Consider the following 26,480-nt stretch of genomic DNA (forward strand, 5'->3'; position numbering starts at 1 on the left):
AATGCCCATCCATTGTAACAGGGCGAAGCTGTCACCCAGTAATGTTCTGTCATTCTGCAGAGTCACTCCTGGTTAAGCAATGTCACCCTTCTTCCAGGTAAATAACTTGCTTGCTTTTAATTACACTCTAAAAACCAAAAAGGCACCAGCTGACATTTAAGTATTGTACAATCCACACAGTGTCAGCTTTGAAAATGGCACTGATCTATTTCAGTTCTTAAAAGAAAAAAGCAACAAAATAGCATCCTCTAAAAATAAGAAATAAAAAACCCCTGATTTATACATCTGCACCTAGGTAGCAGATTTACAAGCAAACTTGTGAAGCAGATCTTATTTAAAAATAAAATCGAAGTCTGGCCCTGACAGTTACCAAGTGCTCAGTGCTTCCTACTGCAGCCAACGGGAGCTGTGAAGTCTTCAGGGCACACCCAAAGTGGTATAATCATAAAAGTCCCTGAAAACAGAAGAGAAGAAGGGGAAAAGAGGGTAGGGAGAAAGCAAAAAATCCTTCAACCTTCACAATATCACTGTGAAGAGAATGTAACATATGACAACACAAAAAAGAAATATTGCTGCAACTGGGGTTCAATGCACTCTGCTTATATGAACACTGCTGATCGCTCATTACAAAGCTGTAGCAGATCAGACACCTGGTATCGTTCTGGGTATTCTATACAGAAACTTTGGTTTTAGGGAATGCTTCAAGGTCCATATGGCCATCAAAACATTTCTGAAGGGAGGAAAGGAAATGAGCAATTTCTATAAAGGGGAAGCTACAAAGGATTTTATTTCCTTCTAAGTATCTGTAATTAAAATTATTAAATTATGATGTTTAAAAAAGAGTTATTTCTAGTTTAGTACTCAGACTTACAATGACCGGTGCCTGCCCCAGGTTCCAACAGAGTTCTCTCTAGTTTCAGTAAAACCACTTGAAAAGCAAAGAAACACAAATTCCCTGAATGCAGAGTGAATAAATGCACAGAAGAAACACCAGAGGATGGAGATGTCTCCAAACTGCAGTGACACGTTCTTGCTCTCCCAGCCCCTCATACTGCATACTGGCCTACTTCTGCCCCACTGGAGTTTCAGGAATAGCAACAAAAACAAAACCTTGTCCCACTTAGTCTTGTGCTGTACTCCCTGCACGATGAAAGCACGCTGGTTTTAAGAGACAAAGTCGAGAGCAGAGACATATCACCTATCATCAAAGTGCACTGTCATAAACAATGAAGTTACAAAATTTACAGGGCCAAACCAAAAATTTTTATTAGCAAACAAGTAAAGATTCATCGTCACTGGTACTGGTTTCAGAGAGGGGAGCAGAGGACTCTAACATTGGCACTTCCACAGAATGGCAACAAGCCGCATGAATACCCAAAGGCTCCTCCTGGTATGAGTTAGGGCAACATCGGTCTTGTCCATCCACTTGGATACGAACATTCACGGGGCTGTCTGAATAAGCAGACTCCCACTTTTTTAAGGGTAACCTGCATGGCTCTTCGCTCAGTGGATGACTTCTACTTAACCCACTGCCCTCTAGGACAGTCCTCCTGGATGCTGACTCTCCGTGGATCACTCCTGTAACACTTTCAGATAAAGGATCTCTGAAAGCCCTTCCTGAACCCACTTTACTGGACTGCTTAAGCTCGCTGCCAGAGGTTTCAGCACCTAAAGATTTATCAGTGTGTCCAGCCTCAGGCTCTGCGTGTGCAGTTGTGCAAGTACTCGGTAAGACATTTAGAGGTGATGGCTCTGTGATTTCAGTCTCTGGCTGCAAGCTGCTACATCCAGCTTCTTGCAGGCCCCTGGCTTGGCCATGGGCATCTGCCTCTAAACTAGGTCCTTCAGGGGAAGGTGGAGGACTCCGAATAGTCTCATCAGCACGGTTGACGATTCCATCACCCAGTGTGGTCTGTGAAGCGCGGGCAGGCATCAGGAGCGGGATCTGTCCTCTGACCCGAGGTCTGTGGAAGAGTCTGTTCCAGATCCTGCCCAAGCGCCGCCGGGATGAGCTCCGTCTTGACGAGTGTCGTCTCATCTGCCTCCTCATAGCTGTTCGAATGTTCTGTAGCACAGAAGCCTGTAACACAGATGAAACAAACTATGATTTCACACATACTCAAAAGACTTCTAAACCCTCTTCTTTCCACTAATATCTCCACCCTATGAGAATTCTCAGACTCGATCCCTACACTTCCTTGATAAATGTGTATTTTCTAATGAGCTATTTGAGAATACCAAAGACAGCTCTGCCTGTACCAAGACTCTCCCTTAAAGTGTTTCCTTTTTGAGTTTAAGCTCTACTTTTCTGCCCAGGAAGATGCTCCACTCACACCAGATCACCACCAAAGAACCAGACTGCAGACCACTGAGTCCTCCACCAGCAGCAACAGCAGAGGATCTTCAAAAGCTGATGACAACAGCAGGGAAGAAAGGCCACGGCAAACTACTTCTTCACTCCAGTAACAAACTACAAGTGCTTTATCACACTGGGAACTGTATCACAGTTGGATACTTTCGACAGGGCACAGATTTTTCAGAACCCAGCAATGAAACAGAATAATGACTTAATGGCTTCCTAGTGCAAAGCATTCACAAATGAAAAATAATCCCAAGATTTCCCAAAAATACTGCTAGAGACCTTATTTTCTTACCACTTCAGACGCATTTACAGCTTCAACATGAAAAATCTTTTGTCTATTTCCTTTCTGACCTTTCTCTCTGCCTCTCTTCATTCTATCTTGATGTACAGCAAAACAGCACCTGCTTATCTCACCGCTGTTCCCTAGCAAACACATTTAATATGTTCAAAACTACCCACAGCACAGACGCATAACTGTGCTTCTTCAGTTCCAACTTAATATGTTCAAAACTACCCACAGCACAAAGACGCATAACTGTGCTTCTTCAGTTCCAACTAAAACATACACATTTTTATATGACTTCCATATAATTAGCACAGCTACTGCAAGAATACAATTCCAGATGGATTCTATCTAATTTATAGTAGTTTGGCTGCTGATAGGTTTATTTGCACTCGTGTCTCCATACTTGTGATGCATTGTACACAGGGAAGTCTTCCACTGGGGGGATGAGTCCTTGTGCAATCAGCTGCCCGTAGGAAGGTGGAGCTTCCCGCCGCACAAACTCTGCCTCAAGTCGCGTCATCTGGGTCTCAAATGCTCTGTAAACAGAACCAGAGAGAAAAAACAGAAGAGAAATAACAGCCAGTTTATCCTGCCTCCCTCACATTAATATATAAAAGCACTGCAGAGGGCTTCACGCTAGCATCAAACCCAAAAAATTGTTCCGCGAGGCTCAGGATGCTAAAATAAACAAAAGGAATAAGAGTACATCAGTGAGTCAAACCAGCAAACTCTTCGGTGCCGTCCCAAGTTGGACTCTGTGGCAACTGGTTTTTTCAATAAACCCGCCTACACCAGTAACAGCGGTAACTTGTTCAGCAAGGACCCAAAGGTTATTTTGGAAAATACAACAGTAAGAACTGGAAACAATCACACAACAGGGGCAGCTTGCAGCTGCAGAGAGCTTTAAAGGGCTGTTCTGCCAGAACCAAGGCACCGAGGTTCCCAACACAGCACCGTGGCTGGTTTCCAGCTCCTTCATCGTGCAGATTTGATCAGGAGAGAATGTAAAGCACACTGTGCTGAAAACACAAATGGTGTCAGCAGCACGACACAGAGCTGGTGCATGGGACAAGAGACAGGCTTCAAAGTCCTTACAACTCTCTCCCAAAGGGCAGAACCACACGGAAACACACACCATTCATACAGCAAGGTGCACAGGACCGGGGCAAAGGAGCAGAGCTCACACTGATGGAACAGTGGAGGTAAAAAACTGCTCAGAACAGGGCCCACCAGGGCAGGACATCGCTCTTAGAACTGAGCTACAGTGTTTGGGGAGGGCGAGGGGAGAGCTATTCCACTCAGATTCAGCGAAGACTTCACTGTCACAGTTCCGCACCCAGTTTTTGGCAGTGCACGGGGTTTGTTGCAGGAGGAGGAGGTGGGAGCGGAAACTGCTCAGAACAGTTTTAAGTTAGATACAGGTTCTGCCAGGCTGCACAATAAATGTGTATTTCTCACAGATCACAGAAGAGCTGACATTCCCCTCACTACTTCCAGAAATCTTAAATACTCTTCTCTATGCCTAATGCAGTGACCGCTATATAACTGTCATCAATTCCTTGGATTGATTTCACAGTATTTTGCAAATTCTCTGGTTAACAATTGACTTCTGCATCAGCAATAGTGTGGCCAGCAGGACTAGGGCAGGGATTGTGCCCCTGTACTCAGCACTGGTGAGGCTGCACCTTGAATCCTGTGTTCAGTTTTGGGTCCCTCACCACAAGAAGGATACTGAGGTGCTGGAGAAGGGCAACGACGCTGGTGAAGGGTCTGGAGCACAGGTCTTATGAGGAGTGGCTGAGGGAACTGGGGTTGTTTAGTCTAGAGAAGAGGAGGCTGAGAGGAGACCTTATCACTCTCTACAACTACCTGAAAGGAGGGTGTAGTGAGGTGGGTGCTGGCCTCTTCTCTAAAGTAACAAGTGATAGGACAAGAGGAAATGGCCTCAAGTTGCGCCAGGGGAGGTTTAGACTGGGTATTAGAAAAAAATTTCTTCACCGAAAGAGTGATCAGGCATTGGAACAGGCTGCCCAGGGAAGTGGTGGAGTCACCATCCCTGGAGGTGTTCAAGAAACGTGTAGATGTGGTGCTTAGGGACATGGTTTAGTGAGTTAGGTGGTGTGGGTTGGTGGCTGGACTTGATGATCCTTGAGGTATTTTCCAACCTTAATGATTCTATGATCCATGAGTTTTTATCCTTTAAAAAGGAAAAAGACACCACAGCTACTAAAGCATCATAAAAGCAAGGTGCTTACCTGTATTCCCTGGTCCTCAGAGAATATAATTTAAATGCACAACCCAGTGCTATCACCAGCAGCAAGCCACACACAAGACTCCCGATCAGAGCAGCTGTGATGACCTTCCTGGGAACGATCACCAGGCAGTTATGTTCATCACTTCCATCCTGGCAGTCTTCTTGGCCATCGCAACGCCAAGTCTCAAAGATGCACAGATTTGTACCACAATGGAAGTTTCCTGGCTGGCAAGTAAAGCAGTTTTTTTCATCTGAGCCATCTGGGCAGTTCTTTTGGTTATTACAGCGGTCAAGTATTGAGTAACAAAGCCCACTGTTTCCTTCACATGGGTACTCATTCTTCTGGCAAGCAGGACAGTTCTCCTCGTCCTTGCCATTTGGACAGTGCCACCAGCCATCACAATGCTGCTTATCTGTGAAACATTCCTCATCACTTCCACACGGGTGCTCCCAAGGCAGGCAATAGCCTTTCACCTGATAGGTTGCATTGAACCCATGGCCAGTGCTCTTGGAGCGAGCGTGATATGAGACAGTGAGCTGGCCCTTTGACGACTCCACGCTCACTGAACGCCTATTGTTGCGGTACGAAAATGTTTGCATTAATTTATCACCTCTCTCTCTGATGCCATCATACACCTTTACGTAGTCATTGTAGCCTAACTGTAAATCAAGCTGCAACAGAACATGTCGATTATCTTGTGTGTCCACGTACCATGTGCAACGAAGGTCTGATCTGCTGTGATCAGCACGGAACAAGTCTGGGGAAGCAAAAGATCCATAAAAATTACCCAGCCTTTTGCCACAGGAAAGATCAGGACAATTATCTTCATCCGAACCATCACTGCAGTCCTTGACAGAGTTACATCTCAGCTCGTTCATCAAGCACTTGGTGGAGTAGGCTGTACTGCACTGGAACATTCCTGAGGGACAGAGGCTGGACGGAGGCTCTGTTGGAGGGTCAGTGCAGTTTCTCTCGTCCGAATTATCACCACACTCATCCATGGAATTACACTTCCAAGAACTGGGAATACACTTTCCATTTGCACAACGGAAGTCATCTGACTGGCATACAGCCTGACCTATCTTTCCTGTGAAAGAGGACAAGGAAAAAAAGTCAGTATCAAAACTTTTGAAAACATCTGATGTCACTTTTTAATGTCTACTACCCTGCCTGTCACAAGTCCATCAGTCAGGCCAGTTCACTTCAGGAATACTGTTAAAGAGCCAAGTGGAAATAAGATCAGTGTTACCATGCTAACATCTTCTCTCATCCTGATAAGGGAGAGGAGACTAAAGCTCGTTTATTCCCTCGCTGAGATGAGGGTGAAATGACACCAAAGGTCCGTGAACACAATTTATTGCCCATACATGCACACTCCACCCAATCACACAAACAGATAGATATGGATATACACAGCTTTCAATCAAACTACAGTGATACGCAGCTTTCAATCGAACTTTTGTGTTGGTGGTACAACTGGGGTAGGTGGTCTGTGAGTCAGGGGTCCTCATCTGCCTCTGACAGAATTACCTTTCCCCTAACTTCTTACTTCTTTTGGCAACTCCCAGTGGTTCTTTGTGGGTTGCTGAGCAAACAAACAGTTTTATCAAAGACACATTACAGGGATTTTGCCTTCAGCAATGCCTGAGACACCTCCTCATAAAGCCAAGGGGGCCTCTGCCCTCTTGTCCTTACCAGTTCCATCCGCGTGCTCCCTTCTCGACAGTTTCTTGTTTCAGGGGACGAGGCTGCCAGGGCTACTATCCAGGTGAGCTTGTCCCTGGTCCCCTACAAGTATGAGCTCAGATGTTGTCAGATCAAAGAGCTGAAGCCCTGGGCTGTGCTGTTGCTCGTCTGATATCAGGGGCAGAAGCAGCCTGCTGTGAGGCTGGATAAAGCGAGGGGCAGCCTTAATTCTTTTTTTTTTCTCCACAGATGTAAGGAATCTGCATTAAGCAGTGAGTGTGAGCCTTCCTTGAGGGAGCATTTCGAGAACTCAAGGAGAGTTTCCTGCCGACCCTGAGACACCTACTGAGGAAATGTATATCAACAAGCACTCTGTTTTGAAAGAAGGTTCCTTGCGGCAGGTGCAAGCCATCCTTTATCCTGGAGCAGATAACTGGGATGTGGCCCTTGGGACTGGGGCAGACCCTAGGGTGTCACAGAAGCGTGTGAAACTGCAGGATTTATTTTCTGCTGGGATCATCTGAGAATTTATTCCTGCACAGCTTAGTGCCCCCAGCACTGTCCTCTGGTGGAGCTTGATGTCTGTTCTGTTATAGCCTCTTTTGCAAAAACAGGAATAATATTATTCATGTAAAGTTTTGGAAACTTCCTTGAAAATATTCGTGGCATATTTAACTGGCAAGGGGAATCTACTGCTGTTGATAGTTGAAGAAACCCATTTGATTATTACAGAAAGAGCCTCATTAAGATTTATGCCTGCTTGACAGAAACTCTCTGAGCTCAAACCTTTTCTGGCATTCGTTTATAAAGTTTTTTTTTTACTCTATTAAAGATTCATTATTGTCTGTCTTCAGAATGTATCTTTCTTTAAAAACAACATCTCAGTCAGATTTTGGGTGGATTGGTTTGCCAATCCAGGGATTGGTATTCTCATATGTTTCCTCATCAATCCTAAATGTGGCAAATGTAAGCCATTTGGGACTTTCAGTAAATTGAGTTTTCACTTCTCTTTGGGTTTGTTCAGAAAGGCTGCAGAAAGAGTTACAGGACAACTGCTGAAAAACTTACATCACTACTCTTCTCACGCGTTGTCGCTGATGATAAGGCCTTCAGAATCCAGGACAGTACCTTTCTATTTAGGGACTTCCCTTTCCTTTAGATGTCTGGGCAATTTGAAAAGGCTTTTGTTTATTTTCCTTGAGGAATCACACTGTCATGCCGAAGCCCAACTTAACAGCACAATACTTGTGCGTGTATGTGATTCTGTGAGCTTCAGGGCCAGGAGCTCAGGAGGGAAGTGGGGCCCCTGTATTGACACCGAAACCCCAACAGTATGAAACTGTGCCCTGGTGTGGTTTTTCTGTTTTGTTGCCAGCACTGAAGGCTTTGTTTAGTAGAGATTTTTCTTTCAAAATGTATGTAGGTGAAAGAACTGCTGCTGGAAGCGGCGCTCGGACACTTCACCTTGTCTGCCAGGCAGCAGTCAGTGCACAGGGAGTGGAAAGGCAGGTGACTGGTCAGGAAGGAGATCTTTCCATTTATTGCAAATACCATAGTAATGAGCATTGACTGGAAATGAAAGGCATCAGAAGCACAAGGAGATTAAGTGAGGTTTGGGTAAATACAATAGTAGGTTCAGGGGGTGGGTGGGTTGGTGTCCCCAGTTTGCTCAAATAGGTTTAGGGGACTGTGGACATCTCCTTAAAATAGTGTAATTATGTTTTGACAATATGAACTCAGATTAGTGGTCCATTCAAATCAGGAGCCTTTGCAAGAGCAAAGCAGTTGCCCTTTTAATTTTGAGTAGGGCAAGTCTGAATGTTTGTTGTGTGTCAGAGGGGTAAAGCCATGGGAAAGTATCGAGCAACAATGACACCGCCAGACCAACTGCCCAAAGTGGCACATAGGGTCAGTGCAGCCCCAGATTTTCACAGCTATGATTCTTCTGTTAAAATGTAAAATCTTTTTGTCTGTTCTTCTTTCCATGTCCCACATTCATAGCAGATGTGCAGTATTAACAAGAAAAAGCATTTCTCGCTGAGAACCTGAACTGTCATGTTGCATCGGATCCACTACTTACAAATGAGGAAACTATACATTATTGCAAAAGAAAAATGCTAATGATGTTACTTCAAAAAAAGCTACTGCTCAGGATCTTTGTAAATACTTTCTAAAACTGAGAAGCAAGTATTTGGGAGAATAAAAGTTCTGCTTAACTGCACTGATGAATGCGCAAGTGGAAGTGCTCATGTGGAGTCACCAGCATGTCAATGGGACTCCCTCAGAATAGCAACTAAAATAAGCTTTGTGTAATTATGACTCTGTTCTCTATTCTAATTCATATACCGTGAACAAGGCATATTAATCCAGAATGGTATTTGGTACAAGGGGAACAGAAATACTTGCAGCACTGTTGCTGGAAGCCTCTGGATAGTTCTGTCTGGTGTATTTGCTTTTTCTGCTTTGTGCATTCAGTTTCCTCCCCATTGAGAAGTTTCAGCAATCTGGCAGTTGCGCACTGCAGGCAGTCTTTCCAGCTCCTTTTATGTGGCTGCTAGCCCTAGGTCCTCTGATGCTGCTATGATACGTTGATGCAGTGACAAGTGTGTGGAGGAGCACATTTAAAGACCTAAACAAACTGAGAACTAGAGTTGAAAAGTCCTGTGGATCTTACACTTGCTTTTATAATTCTGTAATTGCATCTGCATCTCAGTATTTTGCCAGCATCTAGTGTGGAGCCTCTCTGGTTTTAGAAACGTGACAGCAAAAATGTTCTTGTTTTTGGTAACTCCTTTACTGCAAAATATTTGTTTGGGAAATAGATGTTTTCATGTATTTATATATTCTGTATGTTTTTGTGCCCTTTGAAACTCATAGGAATTATATGCATACGTTTCAGTGAAATGCTCTGCTTGGAGAGTAAAAATAATGGCTTTTTATGTGTTTTGCCTCAGGTAAGTTGCTTACCTCATGCTTTTTATATTCCTACGGCTCTCATTTCAAAAGTGCTTATGTTGAACAAACAGCATAGTGCCAGGCACAGATTTACTGGTGGGGGGCTACTGGTGCCTGGCCCCAGCCCAGCCAGGAGCTCTGCAGGCAGCCCTGCCACCTGACTTGATTGCTTTGCCTACACTTCTTCACCCCGCTCCTCCAGCGCAGCTAAATGGGATCCTGACTGCGAATGATGCATTTATGTGGCTGAATTTCAGGCAAGACTGTAAATCTGTAATTTATAACGCAGTATATTTAGATGCGTATGCATATGAGGAAGCTTGAGGTATAAGCAACTTTTTTTTTCCTTGCCATCTTTTTAAGTTATGACAAAGTAAGCTTCTCTCAAAAATTGGAATATTCAGCTGCAATCCACAAGTCATGCTCTAGATAGTAATTTCTTTTAAAAATAGTTTAAAAAATATTTTTGGAGAATGTTCAGAATAGCTATTGCATTACACAGAATTTCCCCTCTTGTAGTCTGCTGGGAGTACATTTTCCCATCAGAAGAGCTTTCCCACTTGTCCTTGGAACATCTCACTTTCATTTTCGAATTGCTTAATTACAAATTATAAGTATTTGATGTAGCCCTAATTGGCCTGCTGTTTTCCATAGGAAGATCTGAAAGTGCTTTGAAAATACTGGGCTTTATTTAGCGCTGTTTGCTCCTTCCCTGTCTGGAAAATTTCTCCTATCAATGCCAGTTCAGAAGGAACTACGCAGTCATTTCACTAGGTAGTTCAGAAGGAAGGAGTCCGTAGTCATGTTCAATGAAAACAACTGACATCAGAGTCCAGTTTACTTTTCACTTTTTTGTTGAGGATTTTTTTTAACCATTATAAACTCTTCAGGTCTGTCATATGATCAGGAGAATAAACAACATGTCCAGGAACATGTTACAACAAAATGACCTTCTAGATACTTTCCACTGAATATGGATCTTCTTCAGTCGGTGGGTGACATATCCAGGCTTTGGGAAGCTGGTAAGAAGGATTTCTGTGTTACATCCCCTTGGCAGATCCATGCAGTAATACTGATTGTAGCCTTTGGTAGATACATACAAGGTTATTGACTGATCCTGCATTGGAATGCAGGTTACGCTTACCTGCACTTAGTGCGGGTGTCTTAATTAAAAACCGGAGCAGGGAAGAAAGCAGTAAGAGGATAAAACTGTTGACTGCAATTCCCAGAAACTGATGAAAGCTCCTGTGAATTGTTAATTAGGCAAAGCATTAACAATAATATTTCCCCCCCACCTTATTAACAGCAGTGGAGGACTGGAACAGCACACAGAGAGATGGGGAGTCATCTATAGTCCTTCCTGGCCATTGAACTGTCCTCCAGCTGTAAACTGCAGCTGGTCCATTCAAGGAGATCATGGAGACACAAAAACAGTAAGTATGGTTTGATATGCCATGGAGATAAAGGATTGCTTTGCTGAAACGAAACAAAATGCAAGTTCTTCTCTGATATACCAGTATGAGGGTGTTTGTCAGAGCTACTGAATGGCTGAAGGAAGCTGAAGTGGATTACACCAGAGCACGACTGCAGGCTGGGCCCCTCTCATTTCAGAAATGTTCCCCTGTGTCTTGTTTCTGTAGGCTGCTTCTGAGATCCATTATTATACATGCAAGTTAGTTGTAGTCTTTTGATGTATCTACTTTCACAATACCTGTGTGAGATTTCATCCACCTCTGACAGATGAGGAGGTCAGAAACAGTGATGTATTTACTCACATTAAGTAGTCCCCCTTCTCTTCATTGCTTATGAATAGGGATCAGTGAAGGCTATAAAACCTGGAACAGCCTCAGTGGGATACATGGAATTCTTAGAGCAACAAACACTTTTTCTGTAATGTCTTGAAATAGTGCTATGTTTAATTGTCAGCTGAAGAATCGTTGCTTATTGTTACTTGTTAACCAAAAGACACATGCTTTTTTGCTTAATATTTCTTTCCAACATAATTAAATAATAGTTAGCATTTGTGGCACCATTTCTGCTCATTCTATAAAAATGTTATTGAGAAAAGACTAGACTGTATTACAAAAGGTTTGTTAAGAATGTTTAGGCTTATAATATCTGCATACTGCGAATGTGCGTGATTTCTCTGGGTTAACTGTAGTATCCTTCTCAAACCAAGAATTTCTTACTTAAAATAAGAAAAAAAAAAAGCAAACCTAGGAAAGGGTTTTTTGTTTGTTTTTTACTACTGTTGTATTTGACACCATCTGCTCATTCTTTGCTCAGCTGCTTAAAAGGACTGAAAACCTCTTCAACTGCAGATGCTCAGCAATTAAAAACAAATCTGCCACAGATGGAATAATAGGAGGGCTCCACCATCCGTAGTTCAAAATAGGAACTAGTCATCAAAAGTAAGGAAGTAGGTACCTGCCAGCATTTGAGGTCCGTAAATAGAAACACATTTTTAAACCCCATTAAATTGTATTGGATTTGGGGAATTGGTTTCAAAGCAGAGACTGTTGGAAACTCTGAGGAAGCATACAAATGAGACACAGGACATGGCTCTGGAGAACAGTACTGCAGTTTATGCTACGAAAACATCTCGGAGCTCCCCTTTAGAATTAGGATTCTCTTCTGCAAGTACAAGTGTGACAGAGGCTAAAGAAATAAAGAAAAGTAAGATGAGGAAACTGGTAATGATGTGTGTATACAGTTTAGATGTGTGCACAGCAATATAATTTGAAAGATTTCTTCTTAATGGGTTTGTTTTCTATCGCTGCCATATCCTGCCCTCCTATGCACATGCAAACAATGGGAGCTATGTGTTTACATCCTAGGGAGTAGTGTTGTGGTGACTCACTGCGGTGCTGAAATGCAAAAAGCTACAGCACTGAAGGATTTCTTTAGGAGGCTGTAGCCCTCGTAATTCCAAGGACATAAAAGAAGCTGCTGACTTGGCTAGCGTGATACAGGCAAACTGGGAAAGAGGGTTCAAATACAAACATTTTTTTCCTCTTAACAGTTGGGTATGCTTCTTGTCCTAACAGTGTGCTGATAAGGGCATAAAAGAGTAGCTTTTTTAATTTTCCTAGGAAAATCAAACACAGTTCTTATGATAACATCTGGATTTTGAAAGGTTTAAAAAAAACCCACCTCCTCCGTGTTATGTTAGGTTGAATGCATTTCCTTTGATCTTGAATTCTCCTTGACAGTAAGACCACAAAGTTATATAAGTATCATATTTGAGCTACAGCAAGAGTCATTAAGGGATAAAATTGCAATTGAAAGTAGTTTTGATTTCTAAAACATTTGCAGTCAGTGGTCATTTTTTTTAAAACCTATTATTCAGCAGCTTTCAATAGAACAGTGCCCAGATCTACATGTGGATGTAAGATGCTGGCTCCTGTGGGCACGTCCTTTAGAAGCTTTGTCTTAATATCTGCCTTTCATGTGTGTGTACTGATTTTCTTCATACCCTCACATTTCCATGCTTATTGTTTTGCTTTATAGTTTACTTTTTAGAAATCCCTGGGGGAGACTTCACAAGAACAGGAAATATATGTTCTTTGTGCCTATACCTCTCTGTTAACTATGCACATTTCAAGACTTTCTTCCAAGCTTGTGTGTCTGATGGAATGGTGCTGGTGAGCCCTGGGAACAAGTGTCCGGCTACTGTTTTCCAGGACTACGTTGTGTCACTTTAGATTCAGGTAATCAGTATGTTGGTTGTTGTTTTGGGAACTACTTGATTTTCCTCCCATTTTCTCTATTTTTATGTCTGTTTTCACAGAGGACTACATAAAAATCCTGTAAGATCAGATAAAGATGTCATATGCAGTAACCGCTTTTGTACCATCCTTTACAAGTGTTCTATGTGTATGATTCCTCCTATCTGAGAAAAAGATCAAAATAATTTTTGTTTAGCTGTTGCTGTTACCTGGTGGTTGTAATTAACCTGATGTGGGCACAGTATAAATGAATTGTGTTTTATTATAGGAATTTATGAGACTGAGAGTAAAATGTTCTCAGTGTTCAGAATTCAAGTTAAGAGTATTGCAAAGTGATCTACTTAGTGATCCACTCAAGCTGTCTCTTATTAACTGAGGTGGGGGGGGAGAGCACCTTCATTGGCTTTCACTTCAGTGATTCACCTCATCGGCTTTGAAAAAATAAATTTTCAGATACCATCTGAGTTTCAATTTCTGAGTAAAACCGAGGCCTGTTCATGTAAAGGCTTGCTGGTCTTTAATTGTGTGAAGAACTAAAGGCACTGCTTCATAGGCTATTTACCAGACTCACAGTGTTTCAGAACTTGACACTAATTGGAAAAAACTCATAATAGCCACTTATTTCATTCAGTTGCATGTGCTTAGCTTTTGAAAACACAGCCCCTGTCTCTCTTGCCTAACACTACACAGTTAGCTGGTGCTTAGGAGCTGGGAGCAGAATAGAGCTCTCCTGACTTCCAGGTCCTTGTGCTTCAGTGGTTAAGCAGAAGTTTTTAATGAGCCAATTAAGTCATCAGTTGTTCACAGCCTGCACTTGCTGTGAGAGGTTGGCAAACAGAAGTAACTTTCCTTGCTTAATTGGCTGGTCTGTTTTATTTTGGGACTCTGCTCCACTGATCTACCCATAATATTTATTCTTCAATTTTTTAATGAGTTTAGAGGGCCAAATTGGACATTTAAAAAATTTATTTAATAATTACATTCATTCAGATTTTACATCTGCTGAGCCTCCAACAGTTTACCCCTTTTTTGTTTGTCTTCCTGATCATCCCACGCTTGTCCTCCCCCAGTTATAAAGAATTTTTTTTTTACTTTTATCTGTAGTTGCACGTGCTCAAATTACTAAGAGGGTTGTAGGGAATTCCCTACATTATTTATAGAAGTACTTTTTTTTTTTTTCTAGCTGTTACAGCTCCTTTTGGTGCAGATGGCAAAAAGCTTAGCTCTGCTAAGCATTGATTTTGCAGGTAGCACATTTTTTTTCATATTTTCAGAGGGTAAATGAGTATCTATGATAAGCTGGTTTAATGAAGTTCTTTCCAGCAATATAAAAATACTTGTCAGTTAATAGGAAAATATCACTGTAGGCTATTGTTGGCTTCACTTGAGTGATTTTACAGGCAGGATCTGATAACATGGCCAATTCTGTAATTTTCTGTATGCTCCTGGAGTTCTGCTCAGTGTTGGTAGTAACCTTGTTTCAGTATTATATCACTGGAAGTAAAATCAGATTACTGTACCTGCTTCTGCAGAATTCTGTAAAAACCAATTTAGCGCTGCATTTGTCAGTTCACATTGAGTTGTTAGGATCCTCAGAGTTTGAATGCTTCCAGTGTTTAACAGATTATTCTTGAACTTTTGCACAAAATTAGGAGATTTTTTTAAAAGGAATTAGCTGCAGATTAGGCATTCCAAAAGCAAGATAAGTGGAGTTAGTGCTTTTGAATATCACCTTTTAGAAGAAACAAAACCTGCAAAATTTGGTGTGATAATTTTCATCTTTTACACCAACCTCCTCTTCTATTCCTGTATTGTGTTGGAGATCACAGGTAACAGTGAGAACAGCCTAAGGGACAAAGCCTGTGTGTCAGTGAGGGGTTCTGCACCTTGTTAGTACTGCAGCCCTAAGTGCTCCCAATACCCATGTGTGACTCCTGCAGGATTGTGTCCGAGTCCCCCCCACTCTCCTCGCCCTCTGAACCAGGCCTGTGTGCTCTGGCTGCAGAGAGGAAGAAAAGCCTGGGGGAAAGCTGGTTTCTCCTTCCCTTCATCACCAAGCACCGAGACGCCAGAGCAGAGGAGTGCTGCCCTACAAGCGAAGCTCGTGGGTGGAGGGGGGCGTCTGCAGGACCCGGAGCAGATGCGGCACAGTGGGAAGGCTGGTGTTCAGTGCCACTGTGCACTGCAGCTTGCACGGCAGGAGGGACCTCTGGGTCCACATCCCACTCCTGCAGACATGTGGGGACACACCGTCTGCTGGATAGGGTTAGCGACTGAGCCGACCCTACTTTCACTTTTCTTCCCAAACCTGTGCTTCCCTGCCCAGATGTTTAGCAACACTGCAGCACTGACTGGTGCTGAGATGTGGGTGATGTTATCCATTAGTACTCTCTCTTTCAGTACGACTTGATTCTGTTTCTTGTTTTAATCACAGAAAATGAGGTGAGTTTTGGATACAAAGGGCCTGAGACCTCCCTCAAGAACTGTTAACTACAGACTTCATTCAGTACTTTTCCAAAGACTGAAAGACGTTTGTACAGTCCTACAAGCAGTAGGAGCACAAGACTTTGTCCCTTATTTCCACTGCATACCCTCAGTCATTCAGCCATTGGACTAATCCTTTTGACACAAAAATTTGCATTCTAGTTTGAGAAAGTTCAATGGAATGAGTAAATGTCCCCACACTCTATTTTGTGGGTAGCAGGATTAAATTATTGTTCAGAAGACTGTAACAACAGCAGTACTAGATCTCATTACAGATGATGAAAGAAGTGAAGTAGCTGAGGTTGAACGCTCTATTCAGGACTCCCAGGTAAAATAAATCAGTGGGCTATTTGATGTCAGATTAGTATGGCAGAAACTTCTTACACAAAACCTTGTTGTTCCAAATGCATTATAAAGTGCAAACCAATTGTATATATTCATACGTGCACACATGTGTATGCATGTTGTTTCGTACTTCTTTACAAAGGAGTGTTTTTTGTTGTGAGATTGGTTAATGGCTCGTTCAAATATATCACACTTTTGGTCCTGTGGAAAAACTGCCATCAATTTAAACGGGGAAAATCTGCTTCCATTGGAGACAATATAACCTAAAAGGATGCTGGAGGGGAGTGACATTCCTAAATCAAAGTAAAATTTGTTCAAAATATGTTTGTTGATTGGTTTGCATGAGGTAGAACATAACTGCTTTGACTTTACTTTTGCCCTTAGAAGACTGAATTTTATAACTGCTACGGTATCTACTATAAGTAAAACTTTTCATCAGAACTAGAACATCTGTATTTCAGAGAAATTGTGTTTATTCGGTGCTGTTTGAAACTCTTAGGCACCTGTGATTCAGGTGCTTATTGCTGTATTGCCCTTTTTCAAATAGCGGGGCATTTGTTTCTAGCTCGTGCAACCCTGAGAGGCATGGTGTTCTGAGGGAGGCTGTTAAAGATGGTATTTCCTTCTAAGTCTATTCTGCCTCATCACCTGTGTACTCAGTTGGTTTTGTGGCTAAAGCTTGTACTTCTTAGTGGAGAAGTGTGGGGTTCTGCTCTGAATCTATTTCAGATCCGCAGCTGACACTCAGGAAACCAGCTATCCTCTGTACCCCTGTGCTTCTGCTTTTAAAGGTGGGACTAAAGTTTCTTCCTCTTCCACACCCTGTATGATAAACAAAAAAAAGCCTTTTACTAGCAGTGTATAATACTATATTCCCAAGCTGCAGGTAGAAGATATTGTTAATCATAAACAAATGCAGGCTCTCCAGAGGTATCGCTATCATCCGCAGAGGAGTTTGTAAACAGGGCATGTACATGTAGCTGACTTTTTGGTACTCTTCCTTTGTGTTAATCTTAGAAGTGTTAAAGCTTTTATTTTTTTTTTTCCTAGAAAGAAATGCATTTTAATGTGAGGTGCAGACAGGTTATTATATAGGCAAATTCTCCCCTGGGTGTGTGCAGTCTGCGTTGTGTAACAACACTGCGGGTGAATTATTTACCTGATAGACAAAAAGTAGCTCTTTTCAGCAGAGCGGGGAGAAAATGAGCTGCTGTGGGACTCGGCTGGAGTGCTGGGAACAGGGTAGGATAGGAGAACAAATTGTTCAGCTCTTTAAGGTTTGTCCTAGTACATCTAAAATAACTAAAGAAGAGGTAAAAAGATTTTCAAAAAGCTTTAAAAAAAAGTTTAAAGTTTTTGTTGTTGGGCAGACAGATATTTCTAATACTTATCCAAAAACTGTTTATCACAAGAAAACCCTACAATCCTCCAAGTAGATGACAGAAACCGTAGTTGGTCTGGTGCCAAAATGGGAGGGAGCAAAACCAATGTGGCAGCTCAGCAACGCTGTCTCAGATCGCTTGCAACAGACTTGATGTGGGTGCCCATAGCTCCACTAATGCTTTGTGTAATTCCTTTTCATGCTGGAGTGCCTGTTCATACACTTTCTTGGTAACAAAAAAGTTTTTTGCACGACACCTGGGATAGACAGTTTTTAGTTTATCTTTGCATGGCTGAACACTTAATTCCTTCCATTCTGACTGCACAGTCATCTAAAACTTCCTTGCAAAATATGCTGGTTTCAGAAGCTGGATAAGATTGCTTATAGTAAAGAATTAGGTGCTGTGGGAATTTTTCTTCCCAGGTGGGAAGACACATAGAGCACAGTGGGAGAAAAGGAATTAGAAAAGAAGGACATACTTCTGGGTGGATTGTCCTTGCCTGCAAATATGTTGTTGGACATCTCTGAATTTCCGTTTTAACTTAAAACTTTTAGTGCTTTATTACTTATCATTCTCCTGATTATATTTCTTTTCTGGAGAGTTATTAAGCTGATATGTTTGGCAGAACCTACAGGTGTGTGTAGGATGGGTCTCCTGCTTAAATTAATTGGCTAGTTTATGTAATTGCTGCTCTTTCACCTTCAAACAGCAAGATCTGGCGGGCATCGACAGCCTTTTGTAAATACACAGTGATATCAGGAAATTATCTTTCTGTTTATCTTTCTCAAAGAATTTGTATTTTATGTTTATGAAAAGTCTTTTGTGAAAGGAAGTCTGCATTCAGAGCAGCTTTTCAGCCTTTCTGAAACTTCTGTCTAGGTATTTGCATGGATTACGAACAAACTTCTACAAAGTTAATTTTGTGTAGCTGAGTTATATGAAAGAGGACCAAAGTTCATTTCTAAGTGTCCTGAACAATGTGCCCTTTCCTAATGCGTGTGCTTCTCTGTGCAATGCTATTGTTACTGCAGATTACTGAATGCAAATATAATCTGTTTCATCGACTGAACAAATACGCTGTATGGTTCCTGAGCTACAGGTTAGGGAGTATTATCTGGTGGTGTTAATTGTTCTGCACACTACTGGGGCACCTCTTTGCACTAGGTAAACTGTTATTGAATTACCACTGGGCTTGGGTCAGTGAACAGCTGCGGGTTTGACTGTAAAAGGTTACAGGCTTCTTTGCTCTGCATTTGTATTCCCAAAAAAGGAACATTTTAGTCTTTCGATAAAAAAAAATAACAGTGTGAGACTTTAGGTTCCATTTCCACCCCTTGCAGTTCTCTTCTCCTCTTGTCCTCTCCCTGTCTATCCATATCTTGAAGAGTTGACTTTTGTCTTTTATATTTATCCCTTTAGTGTTCTTTTTGCTGTTCCCTATTGTTCTTTTTCCAAGACAGGAGTGTCCCTTCTCATCCCATAGTTTCATAGCTTTTGAGGTTGGAAAAGAAGGCTGAAATTAATTTGCCTTCTGTATAATGTATTCTGGAATTTGGCTTTTACTCATATCTGTATTTTAGGAAGCAGTTTTGTTTAAGGACTCTTGAGTAAAGGAGGAATCATCCTTTCAGCTTTTGGAGCTACTTGGCATGCTGTTTATGCCCATGAGATGGGTGCTTCTCCAAACTGGGGGAACCGAGTGCTCTGTTTATATATACTCAAGATACTGCAGGTGTTTCATTATCTTTGAATGGGATCTCTTTATGTCAGCACTGCTTGGTGCACAATGTCAACTGTTACACACTGTTTTTTTCTCTGTTTGGCTTTGTTCCAGATAAATGTCCTCTTTGTAACTTCTGTTTTCTTCTTTTACTAACAGTTTTAAGAACTTGGATTTGGAAGACCCTCAGAAGTGTGCAGGAGACTGGTTGATGACTGGCCCCTCTTCCACGAGAGAGGAATACAAAGTGTGTATGGATCTTCCATACCTTCATCTTTCACCTCTGCAAGGGACCATGTTTGGATATTTTTTCACTCAGATGCATCAAGCTCGGGACAGGCTCAGGGACTTCACCTTTCTTATATCAGAGGTAAAACCTTACATTTTTGTCGACTTCACTTATCCTCTCTCTGGCAAAACTTGAAGACAGTAGTATTTTTTGTTGACAGGAGTCTTGGGCGAGTCTTGATGACTGTAAGGTGTGTAGGAGACTAAGGACAAGCTCACCTGGATAGTAGCCCTGGCAACCTCATCCATTGAAACAAGAAACTGTCCAGATGGGAGCACATGAGAGGGGAGCACGCGGATGGAACTGGTAAGGACAAGAGGGCAGAGGCCCCCTTGGCTGTATGAGGAAATGTCTCAAGCACTGCCAAAGGCAAAATCCCTGTAATGTGTCTTTGATAAATAAATGTTCATTTGGTCAGCAACCCATGAAGAACCACTGGGAGCTGCCAAAAGAAGTAAGAAATTAGGAGAAAGGCAATTCTGGCAAGTGGAAATGAGGACCCCCGACTCACAGACCACCTACCCCAGTTGTACCACCGACACAAAAGTTTGAAAGCTGTATATCACTGTAGTTTGATTGAAAGCTGTATATCACTGTAGTTTGATTGAAAGCTGTATATCACTGTAGTTTGATTGAAAGCTGCATTTATCCATATCTATCTGTTTGTGTGATTGGGTGGCAATAAATTGTTTATGTTCACGGACCTTTGGTGTCACTTCCCCTTAATCTAACCGAGGGAATAAACGAGCTTTAGTCTCCCCTCCCCTGTCAGAACCAGACAGCAGCCTGCTGGATGAACAGGCTGAACTGGCTCACCCTGAGCCTGGGGAGAGGACTGCTCCCTGCAGCAGCAGCAGCTTTTCTGGATTAATGTTATTGTACAAATGCAGCTGAGATAGTGGCTCAACCTGCATTCTCCAGAAGTCATTATTTCTGCTATTACTAGCCTTCTGAAAAGAAACCACACTATACCTGACCAGAGAGATCAATGCTGTAATCAGCTGCTCTGTCAGGAGGTGTTTAGGACAGCAAGCATTCCTCACAACTTTTATCAGGGCTCCTAAAGAACATCTCCCGCAAGACGATTCCTGGCAGGGTCATCTGCTGTACAACTGCACTATCCTAACCTCTTACCCTCCAACACACAGGTAAGAAAAGCTACACATGGATCACACTATTGCAATGACCTTTTATAATCACTTTTCTCCCCCCCTACAGTTACACTGTCAGGAGACAAAGTAGCTCAAAACTGTATCAAGACAAGAAAACATGAAGGCTACAGCACTCTTGAGGTTTTCAGCATCATTGAAAGAACAAAAGCCAAATGTCACAGCTCTCTGTTCCTAGCAAAAGAACAGCTTTAGAAAGCAGCAGACACAACTGGACGAAGTGTTATGTATTTCAGTCCAAGGCAGTATCACCAGCCTAGGCCAGCCACTGTATAATTACTTAAATTACACTTTGTAAACTCATACCACACAGCCAATAGATGCCAAACTCCATCAAAAGCCAAAGAACCATCCCAGCAGAACAGACTAGGACATAGATGACATGCCGGATTTTTTCCAATGAAAGAATGGAAATACTGTGTTGCAAACAGCACATGTCCTGCATGGTTCATCCACGCTTCCCCTAAGATAAATTTAGGGAAGTTACCTAATTATAAATTACTACCTTTTCCTGATTTCAGCCTTCTCTCAAATCCCCATGTTGACTTGAACGCTCAAGCTCCCACATTAATCAACCCTCTGCCTTAGAATTATTTTTGTGTTTTCACATTTCCTTTCCTCATGATTCCCTTACTTGTTTTTTCTGTTTTAATTTAAGTTGCAACCTCTCTGGGCATACAGTATGCCTACCACAGGGACTGGGGACTGACAGGCACAAGAAAGCCCTTACCACTAAGAGCACCCTGACTGCAATGTTCCCGTAATGTTAGTGAGTCACAGTACTGCTACAGAGAAGGAAATTACACTAAGTGCTGTGATTCTGGTTGAATTTCCTCTTTGACATTCATGAGACATTTTTAACATTCTTGTTTTAGCTCCCCCTCGCCCCTGGGAATGGGCTGCTGTCCCTGGCTTGATATTCCCAGGCACACTTCCTAAACATAGAGTTTTCCCCTGAACACATCAGCACGTACTATGACCTTAGCCTCAAGCTCTACATTTTTTTTCCTAGTACAGTGACACTGATGGAGTCTAGAACCCCAGGAAGACTTAGACATCCTAAACTTCCCAAAATGTCATTGTTACTCCCTCTCAATAAAAAGGTCACGCTGTTTTGTTAAAAGATCTCTTCGCATGGGGAAAAAACAGTAACAACTCAAAAGAACAGTAAATACAAATAAGAAAAGTACGTCTATGTCTTACCTAATGAAGTAACAGCACTTTCTATTTTCCCAGTCAGGAAGAGATTCACTGTGTAAAGACAAAAAAAAATAACGTTGATACAGGTTCCAGGGGCACAGGGGGGCAGTCAGCAGTTAACCATTTTTAGGTGTTTGCAGGGGTGTTCACATAAACGCACTGCAGTCTTCCATCAAGAACTCTGCTTATCTACACAGGCCAAGTCATGTAATCAACTATTATCCTTCACTGTAGCTATAAAAAAAGTCAACACACAATGTTAGTTTAGTGTCTGTCAAATATGCTACCAAAAGAAACAACTGCCAATCTATTCTAAGCTGTTTTCTGCCTTTTTTTTTTTTTTTTAATTGGGGAAGACAGAAGAACAATTACACTAAAACATTCATCATCACAGCTAGAAACGTTACCTGCTTAAATGCTGGAAAATAAGTAATGAGATTATTACCTTTAAATATGTCTCCTCCGAATAAAGCAAAGTCTGTTCCTCTCAGGTAAATGTCACCTTGAAAATAAACTGCTAAAGCTAACACGATCACCTTGACTAATCAAAGGCAATGAAGTTTTCAAAAAGGTCCACCAGTAAAATCAAAACAGGACGAGGCAGCGCTTGTAACACATATCTGACTTACAAATTAGTCTCCAAATACTCTTCACTTTCTCAGAAATCTCCTCTCACAGTATATACCATTAGAGTGATCTTGTAAGAGTAATTATTGCAAAAAAAAATTTCTCCTGTGGCACTGCTGCTCCAGAGGTCAGCGTTACCGTGTAGTTCCATGTTAGTTTCCCCATACACTCTTTAAGGCACTTCTCTAACAATTACAGCGTATTTCACTATCTGCTCTCATTTTAGCAGTATTCTATAATCTACAAAGACAGCCTATTAATAAAATGACAAATATGTAAAAGAACTAGAAAGGTTTAAAAGGTTACCAAAAGTTAATTTACAACATCCCAGCCCAGGCACTCACTTTGGCTCTACTTTGCATGTCTTAAGTCCTGAATCTTTTTATGGTCCATCTGTTGGCAAGCATTTAGTAAAAAACATCATTAAGAAATTAACAATAGGAGGAGAGAGGAAGAGAAACTGTCCCTGTTCGGAACAGTCACTTGGGAAGCTGCTGACAATTAACACTATTTATGTCTCAGAGTAGCCTGTATGAGCGCGGGCGCCCATTGTCTGAGACACCGTCCAAACACACCACAAACAATGACCCCTGCCCTGACCACCTTCTGCTAGAGCTTGAACCAGCGCGAGAGGAAAAACGTCCCAGCACTAGAGTGGTGGAAACAGAAAAGCTAGAAATGATCCCTTAGCTTGCCATTCCGATCCCAGGCACTGTTTTCACCCAGTGCTGGATCCAAACTGTCACCAACCTGCAGCAGTCCTGGTGCCTACAGCACTCCTTCCCTGACTTACATCCGCATGCCCACGGTTTAGACCTTCTCCTTCCTACGGCCCCAGCTCCACGAGCTAAGCACACACAGCAATTTTGGCAGGCACGCAGACCGCTACAGCCCTCGGGCTCAGGCCAGCCCCTGCAAACCAGTGACAACAACCGCTCCTGGCGTCGCCTGTCGCAGGGGGCTGCAGGGCAGCACCTTCTCACACCGTGCAAGTGGTCACAGGATTGAGCTTTTAGTAACGGAGAGGGGAAAGAGGGCAACTAAATGGCAGCATAGGTATGCTGGGGCTTGAGAAGAAACATGCCTGAGCTGCAGGTTTGTGTTAATAAGCACTAACACGATGTTCAAAGGACCTCAACAGCACTGATTTCATTACATAATTAACGTACGGTAACATTTGCGGTATGATAATAACGTGCCATGTAATTATTCCCTTTGTTCCACAGCACCAGCTTGCTCCGGTAGGTCAGTAAGCAGACCTGGGAGCAACACTGCCGACCCGTACCAGGAAACGGCTCGGCTCCGTTAGCTCCCGCTCTGCGACAGAGCAGTGTGTCCGGCTGGGACAACCCTTGGATCACAGCAACAGCAGCAACACAACGTTTTCTCACATGGTATTAAAGTATCGCTATTCCTGTAACCATAGTAATGTAGTCATAAAGACTGAGAAGAAATTAACCAGTGATTAAGTCACAAATTTAATTTCATGAAAATTAAAATATTTTCTTTTGCTCCAAAGAAAGTACATGAATACACTCTGCATAACTATTATCATCACAAGTGAAAGGAGTGTTTGAAGATGCACTGTATGGAAACGTCTGTACTAATATTTTACAATCTTTCTTCTCATTTCCTACCCACGTCTTCCCAATGGCCATAACAGAACATGAGCTCCCAAGCAGAGGTTCCCTCGCATGGCTGACGAGGGGCCCCTGTGCCCTTTAAATGGAAATAAGGAGCATGAAGACAAGAGGTGTGAGAGTGGAATCAGCCAACTCAGAGCCACTTTACCTTCTTCTGAGCACTGTCAAGCAGACAGCCCTAGTTTGCTCCCAGCAGGTCAGTTACAAGCAGCTTTGCAAGTCAGACCTGGCAGATACCTAGGAAAGACAACCCCCAAAATTGCTCTTTTACCTCTGCAAGTGCAAAACATCTACTGGCTGCCCTGCAAGCTCTTTGCTCTCGTTTTCAAACTCTTTCACACTAAGAAGTCAGTAGTCAAGAACAGTCCTTTAAAATAAAGTCCAAGTTTCACATCAGGTACTTTCCCCAGCAACTGAATAAGCTTACAGTTTCCAGTCTCTGTTTTCCTCACTCTCAGTCTCACTCAAGACCGTCAAATCAAACCACAACAGCGCTGTAAACCAGCACTTTCTAAAGCACTCAGCTCACAAAAGTGTCAGGGGCCCAAAAGAAAGAACAGCCTTGTCTCTTAGCAAAACAAAACCTTGTCAAAATAAAAATAGGTGAGAGACTAGGGGGATATTAGGAAGTTTTCTAGGTGTTCTTTTTCTTAACTGTTGGGTAGAGTTATGAGAAAGCCAGAAAAAACAGAAGCAGTTCAGTTGGCCTGAACTCCACGTAGGAAACTTACTGTGCCATTCATTTGGTTTGCTAAATAATTCTCAGGGTGAGGTTTTCAGCTGGGAAAGTGGTTATTTCAATCAAAAGGGAAATTTATGTCTTGGCACCTCCTAACCAAATGACAGCTGCCAGGCTCTTCCCACAGCCAGAAAGAAAGACATCAGCTTCACTGTTTTGATTACTTCCTCTCTGATAACTTTCTATGTCCTCCAGAATTTCTCAAGAATGAGAAACAAAATGGCCTCATGAAAGAACAGTTGCAACAGACCCAGTTCCAGTCTTTGGAGCAGCGGCTTACAGACAACGTCACACACAGCGATGGTCAGTGGCAGTGCATTGACACAGACACCAAACACCACACACAGCCCACAGGAAAACAAAAAGTGAAAGAAAAGAATGGCAAGAAGCAAGAACCAAAAATAAGGATGAAAGAAAAAAACAGACAAGCAGGAAGTAAACTACAAAAATAGTTGAAGCAGCAGCATTATATTCTTATGGGTTCACTGAAGCAAATACCTTACAAGCTTCCCACCTCTCATGTTTCTGAACTTCCACTACTGTCAGTTGTGCAAGGAATAGGAATAAAACATTCCAGCTGAAAAAAAGAGCCAGACAGTGAAATTCTAGAAGTCATAGAAAGCAGAAATCTACTAAGCTTTCAACCTGGCATTACCTACAGCTAAACACAAGAAGTGTTCTCACTTAAACTCTGGGGCTTACATAATATTCTATTATCTGACATTTTAATAATAACCATGCCATTTCTGTTAAACAACGAAAGCTTTAAAACAAGATCTGACCAGGCCACCAAGAAAACCCCAAGAAATTCAGAGATATGGCTGAAACTTGTACCTTTCTCTAACTTTAAACAAACAGCACAGCAGACATTGTCCTCATGCTGTGCACATCTCTGACATCCCTTTAAGCCTCTCCAAGTTGTACTAGCTAGAACGGATGTTCAAACTGTTCTGTAGTTTAGATAGTTTTTTACGTGGCACTTCCGTTAATTTAAATAGATACATCTGAACTAACCAGAGCAGCTTTTAAACTTCAACTTCCCACATTTTTTCTAGGCAAGCACTGATGTTAAAAAACACTTTTACAAAAATAGAACGAGCAGTCTGGCCACAGACACCCATTTCTGATCATTTATGTAACGAACGCTGTCATTTGGGATTATTAAAAAATGAACTCTAATCTACTTCATCAGCAAACAGCTGTGGTTTTAGCACATTCTGGTTCGAGGAGCTGTTTACCAAGGAACCGTCAGGAGGGTTCAGAGCAGCCCCAGCACCACGCCGCGCCTCTGACAACGCCGCTCCACCAGCAGCCTCGGCAGCGCACAGGACCAGGTCAGGCGGCTGCAGGAACTCCCCGTTTCTCCGTGCCCCTGTTAACGACATGCGGCCTTTCGCTCGCTCGCTCCCGTCACGGGCGTCAACGCTTCCCCCGAACAAACACCACCTTCCCCGACAGAAAGGACTGACAGCCTGGAAACCAGCAACGCGCTTCGCCGCGCTGCCCTAACTTCACACCTGCTGCGAGGCAGAGCGGAGAGCGGCTGCTTCGAGCAGAAGGGAGGGAGGGAGGAGAGCTGAGTACGGCAGAGAAACAGGAGGCGGTGGGGG

The 26,480-nt window shown here is 42.5% G+C and overlaps 1 protein-coding gene across 1 annotated transcript; it reads right to left on the reverse strand.

Moving 5' to 3' along the window:
- Positions 1-1,240: 1,240 nt before the first annotated feature.
- LOC104467920 (low-density lipoprotein receptor-related protein 3-like) lies at positions 1,241-26,255 on the reverse strand. Its single transcript, XM_010081890.1, has 4 exons — positions 26,117-26,255; positions 4,904-5,990; positions 3,052-3,184; positions 1,241-2,080 (listed from the first exon to the last, which is right to left on the reverse strand). The coding sequence occupies exons 1-4, from the start codon at positions 26,253-26,255 to the stop codon at positions 1,268-1,270; spliced, it is 2,172 nt and encodes a 723-aa protein (XP_010080192.1). The 3' UTR covers positions 1,241-1,267.
- Between the last annotated feature and the right edge of the window lie 225 nt (positions 26,256-26,480).

The sequence above is a fragment of the Pterocles gutturalis genome, unplaced genomic scaffold (assembly GCF_000699245.1).
Source record: "Pterocles gutturalis isolate BGI_N339 unplaced genomic scaffold, ASM69924v1 scaffold3174, whole genome shotgun sequence".
NCBI lineage: Eukaryota > Metazoa > Chordata > Aves > Pterocliformes > Pteroclidae > Pterocles > Pterocles gutturalis.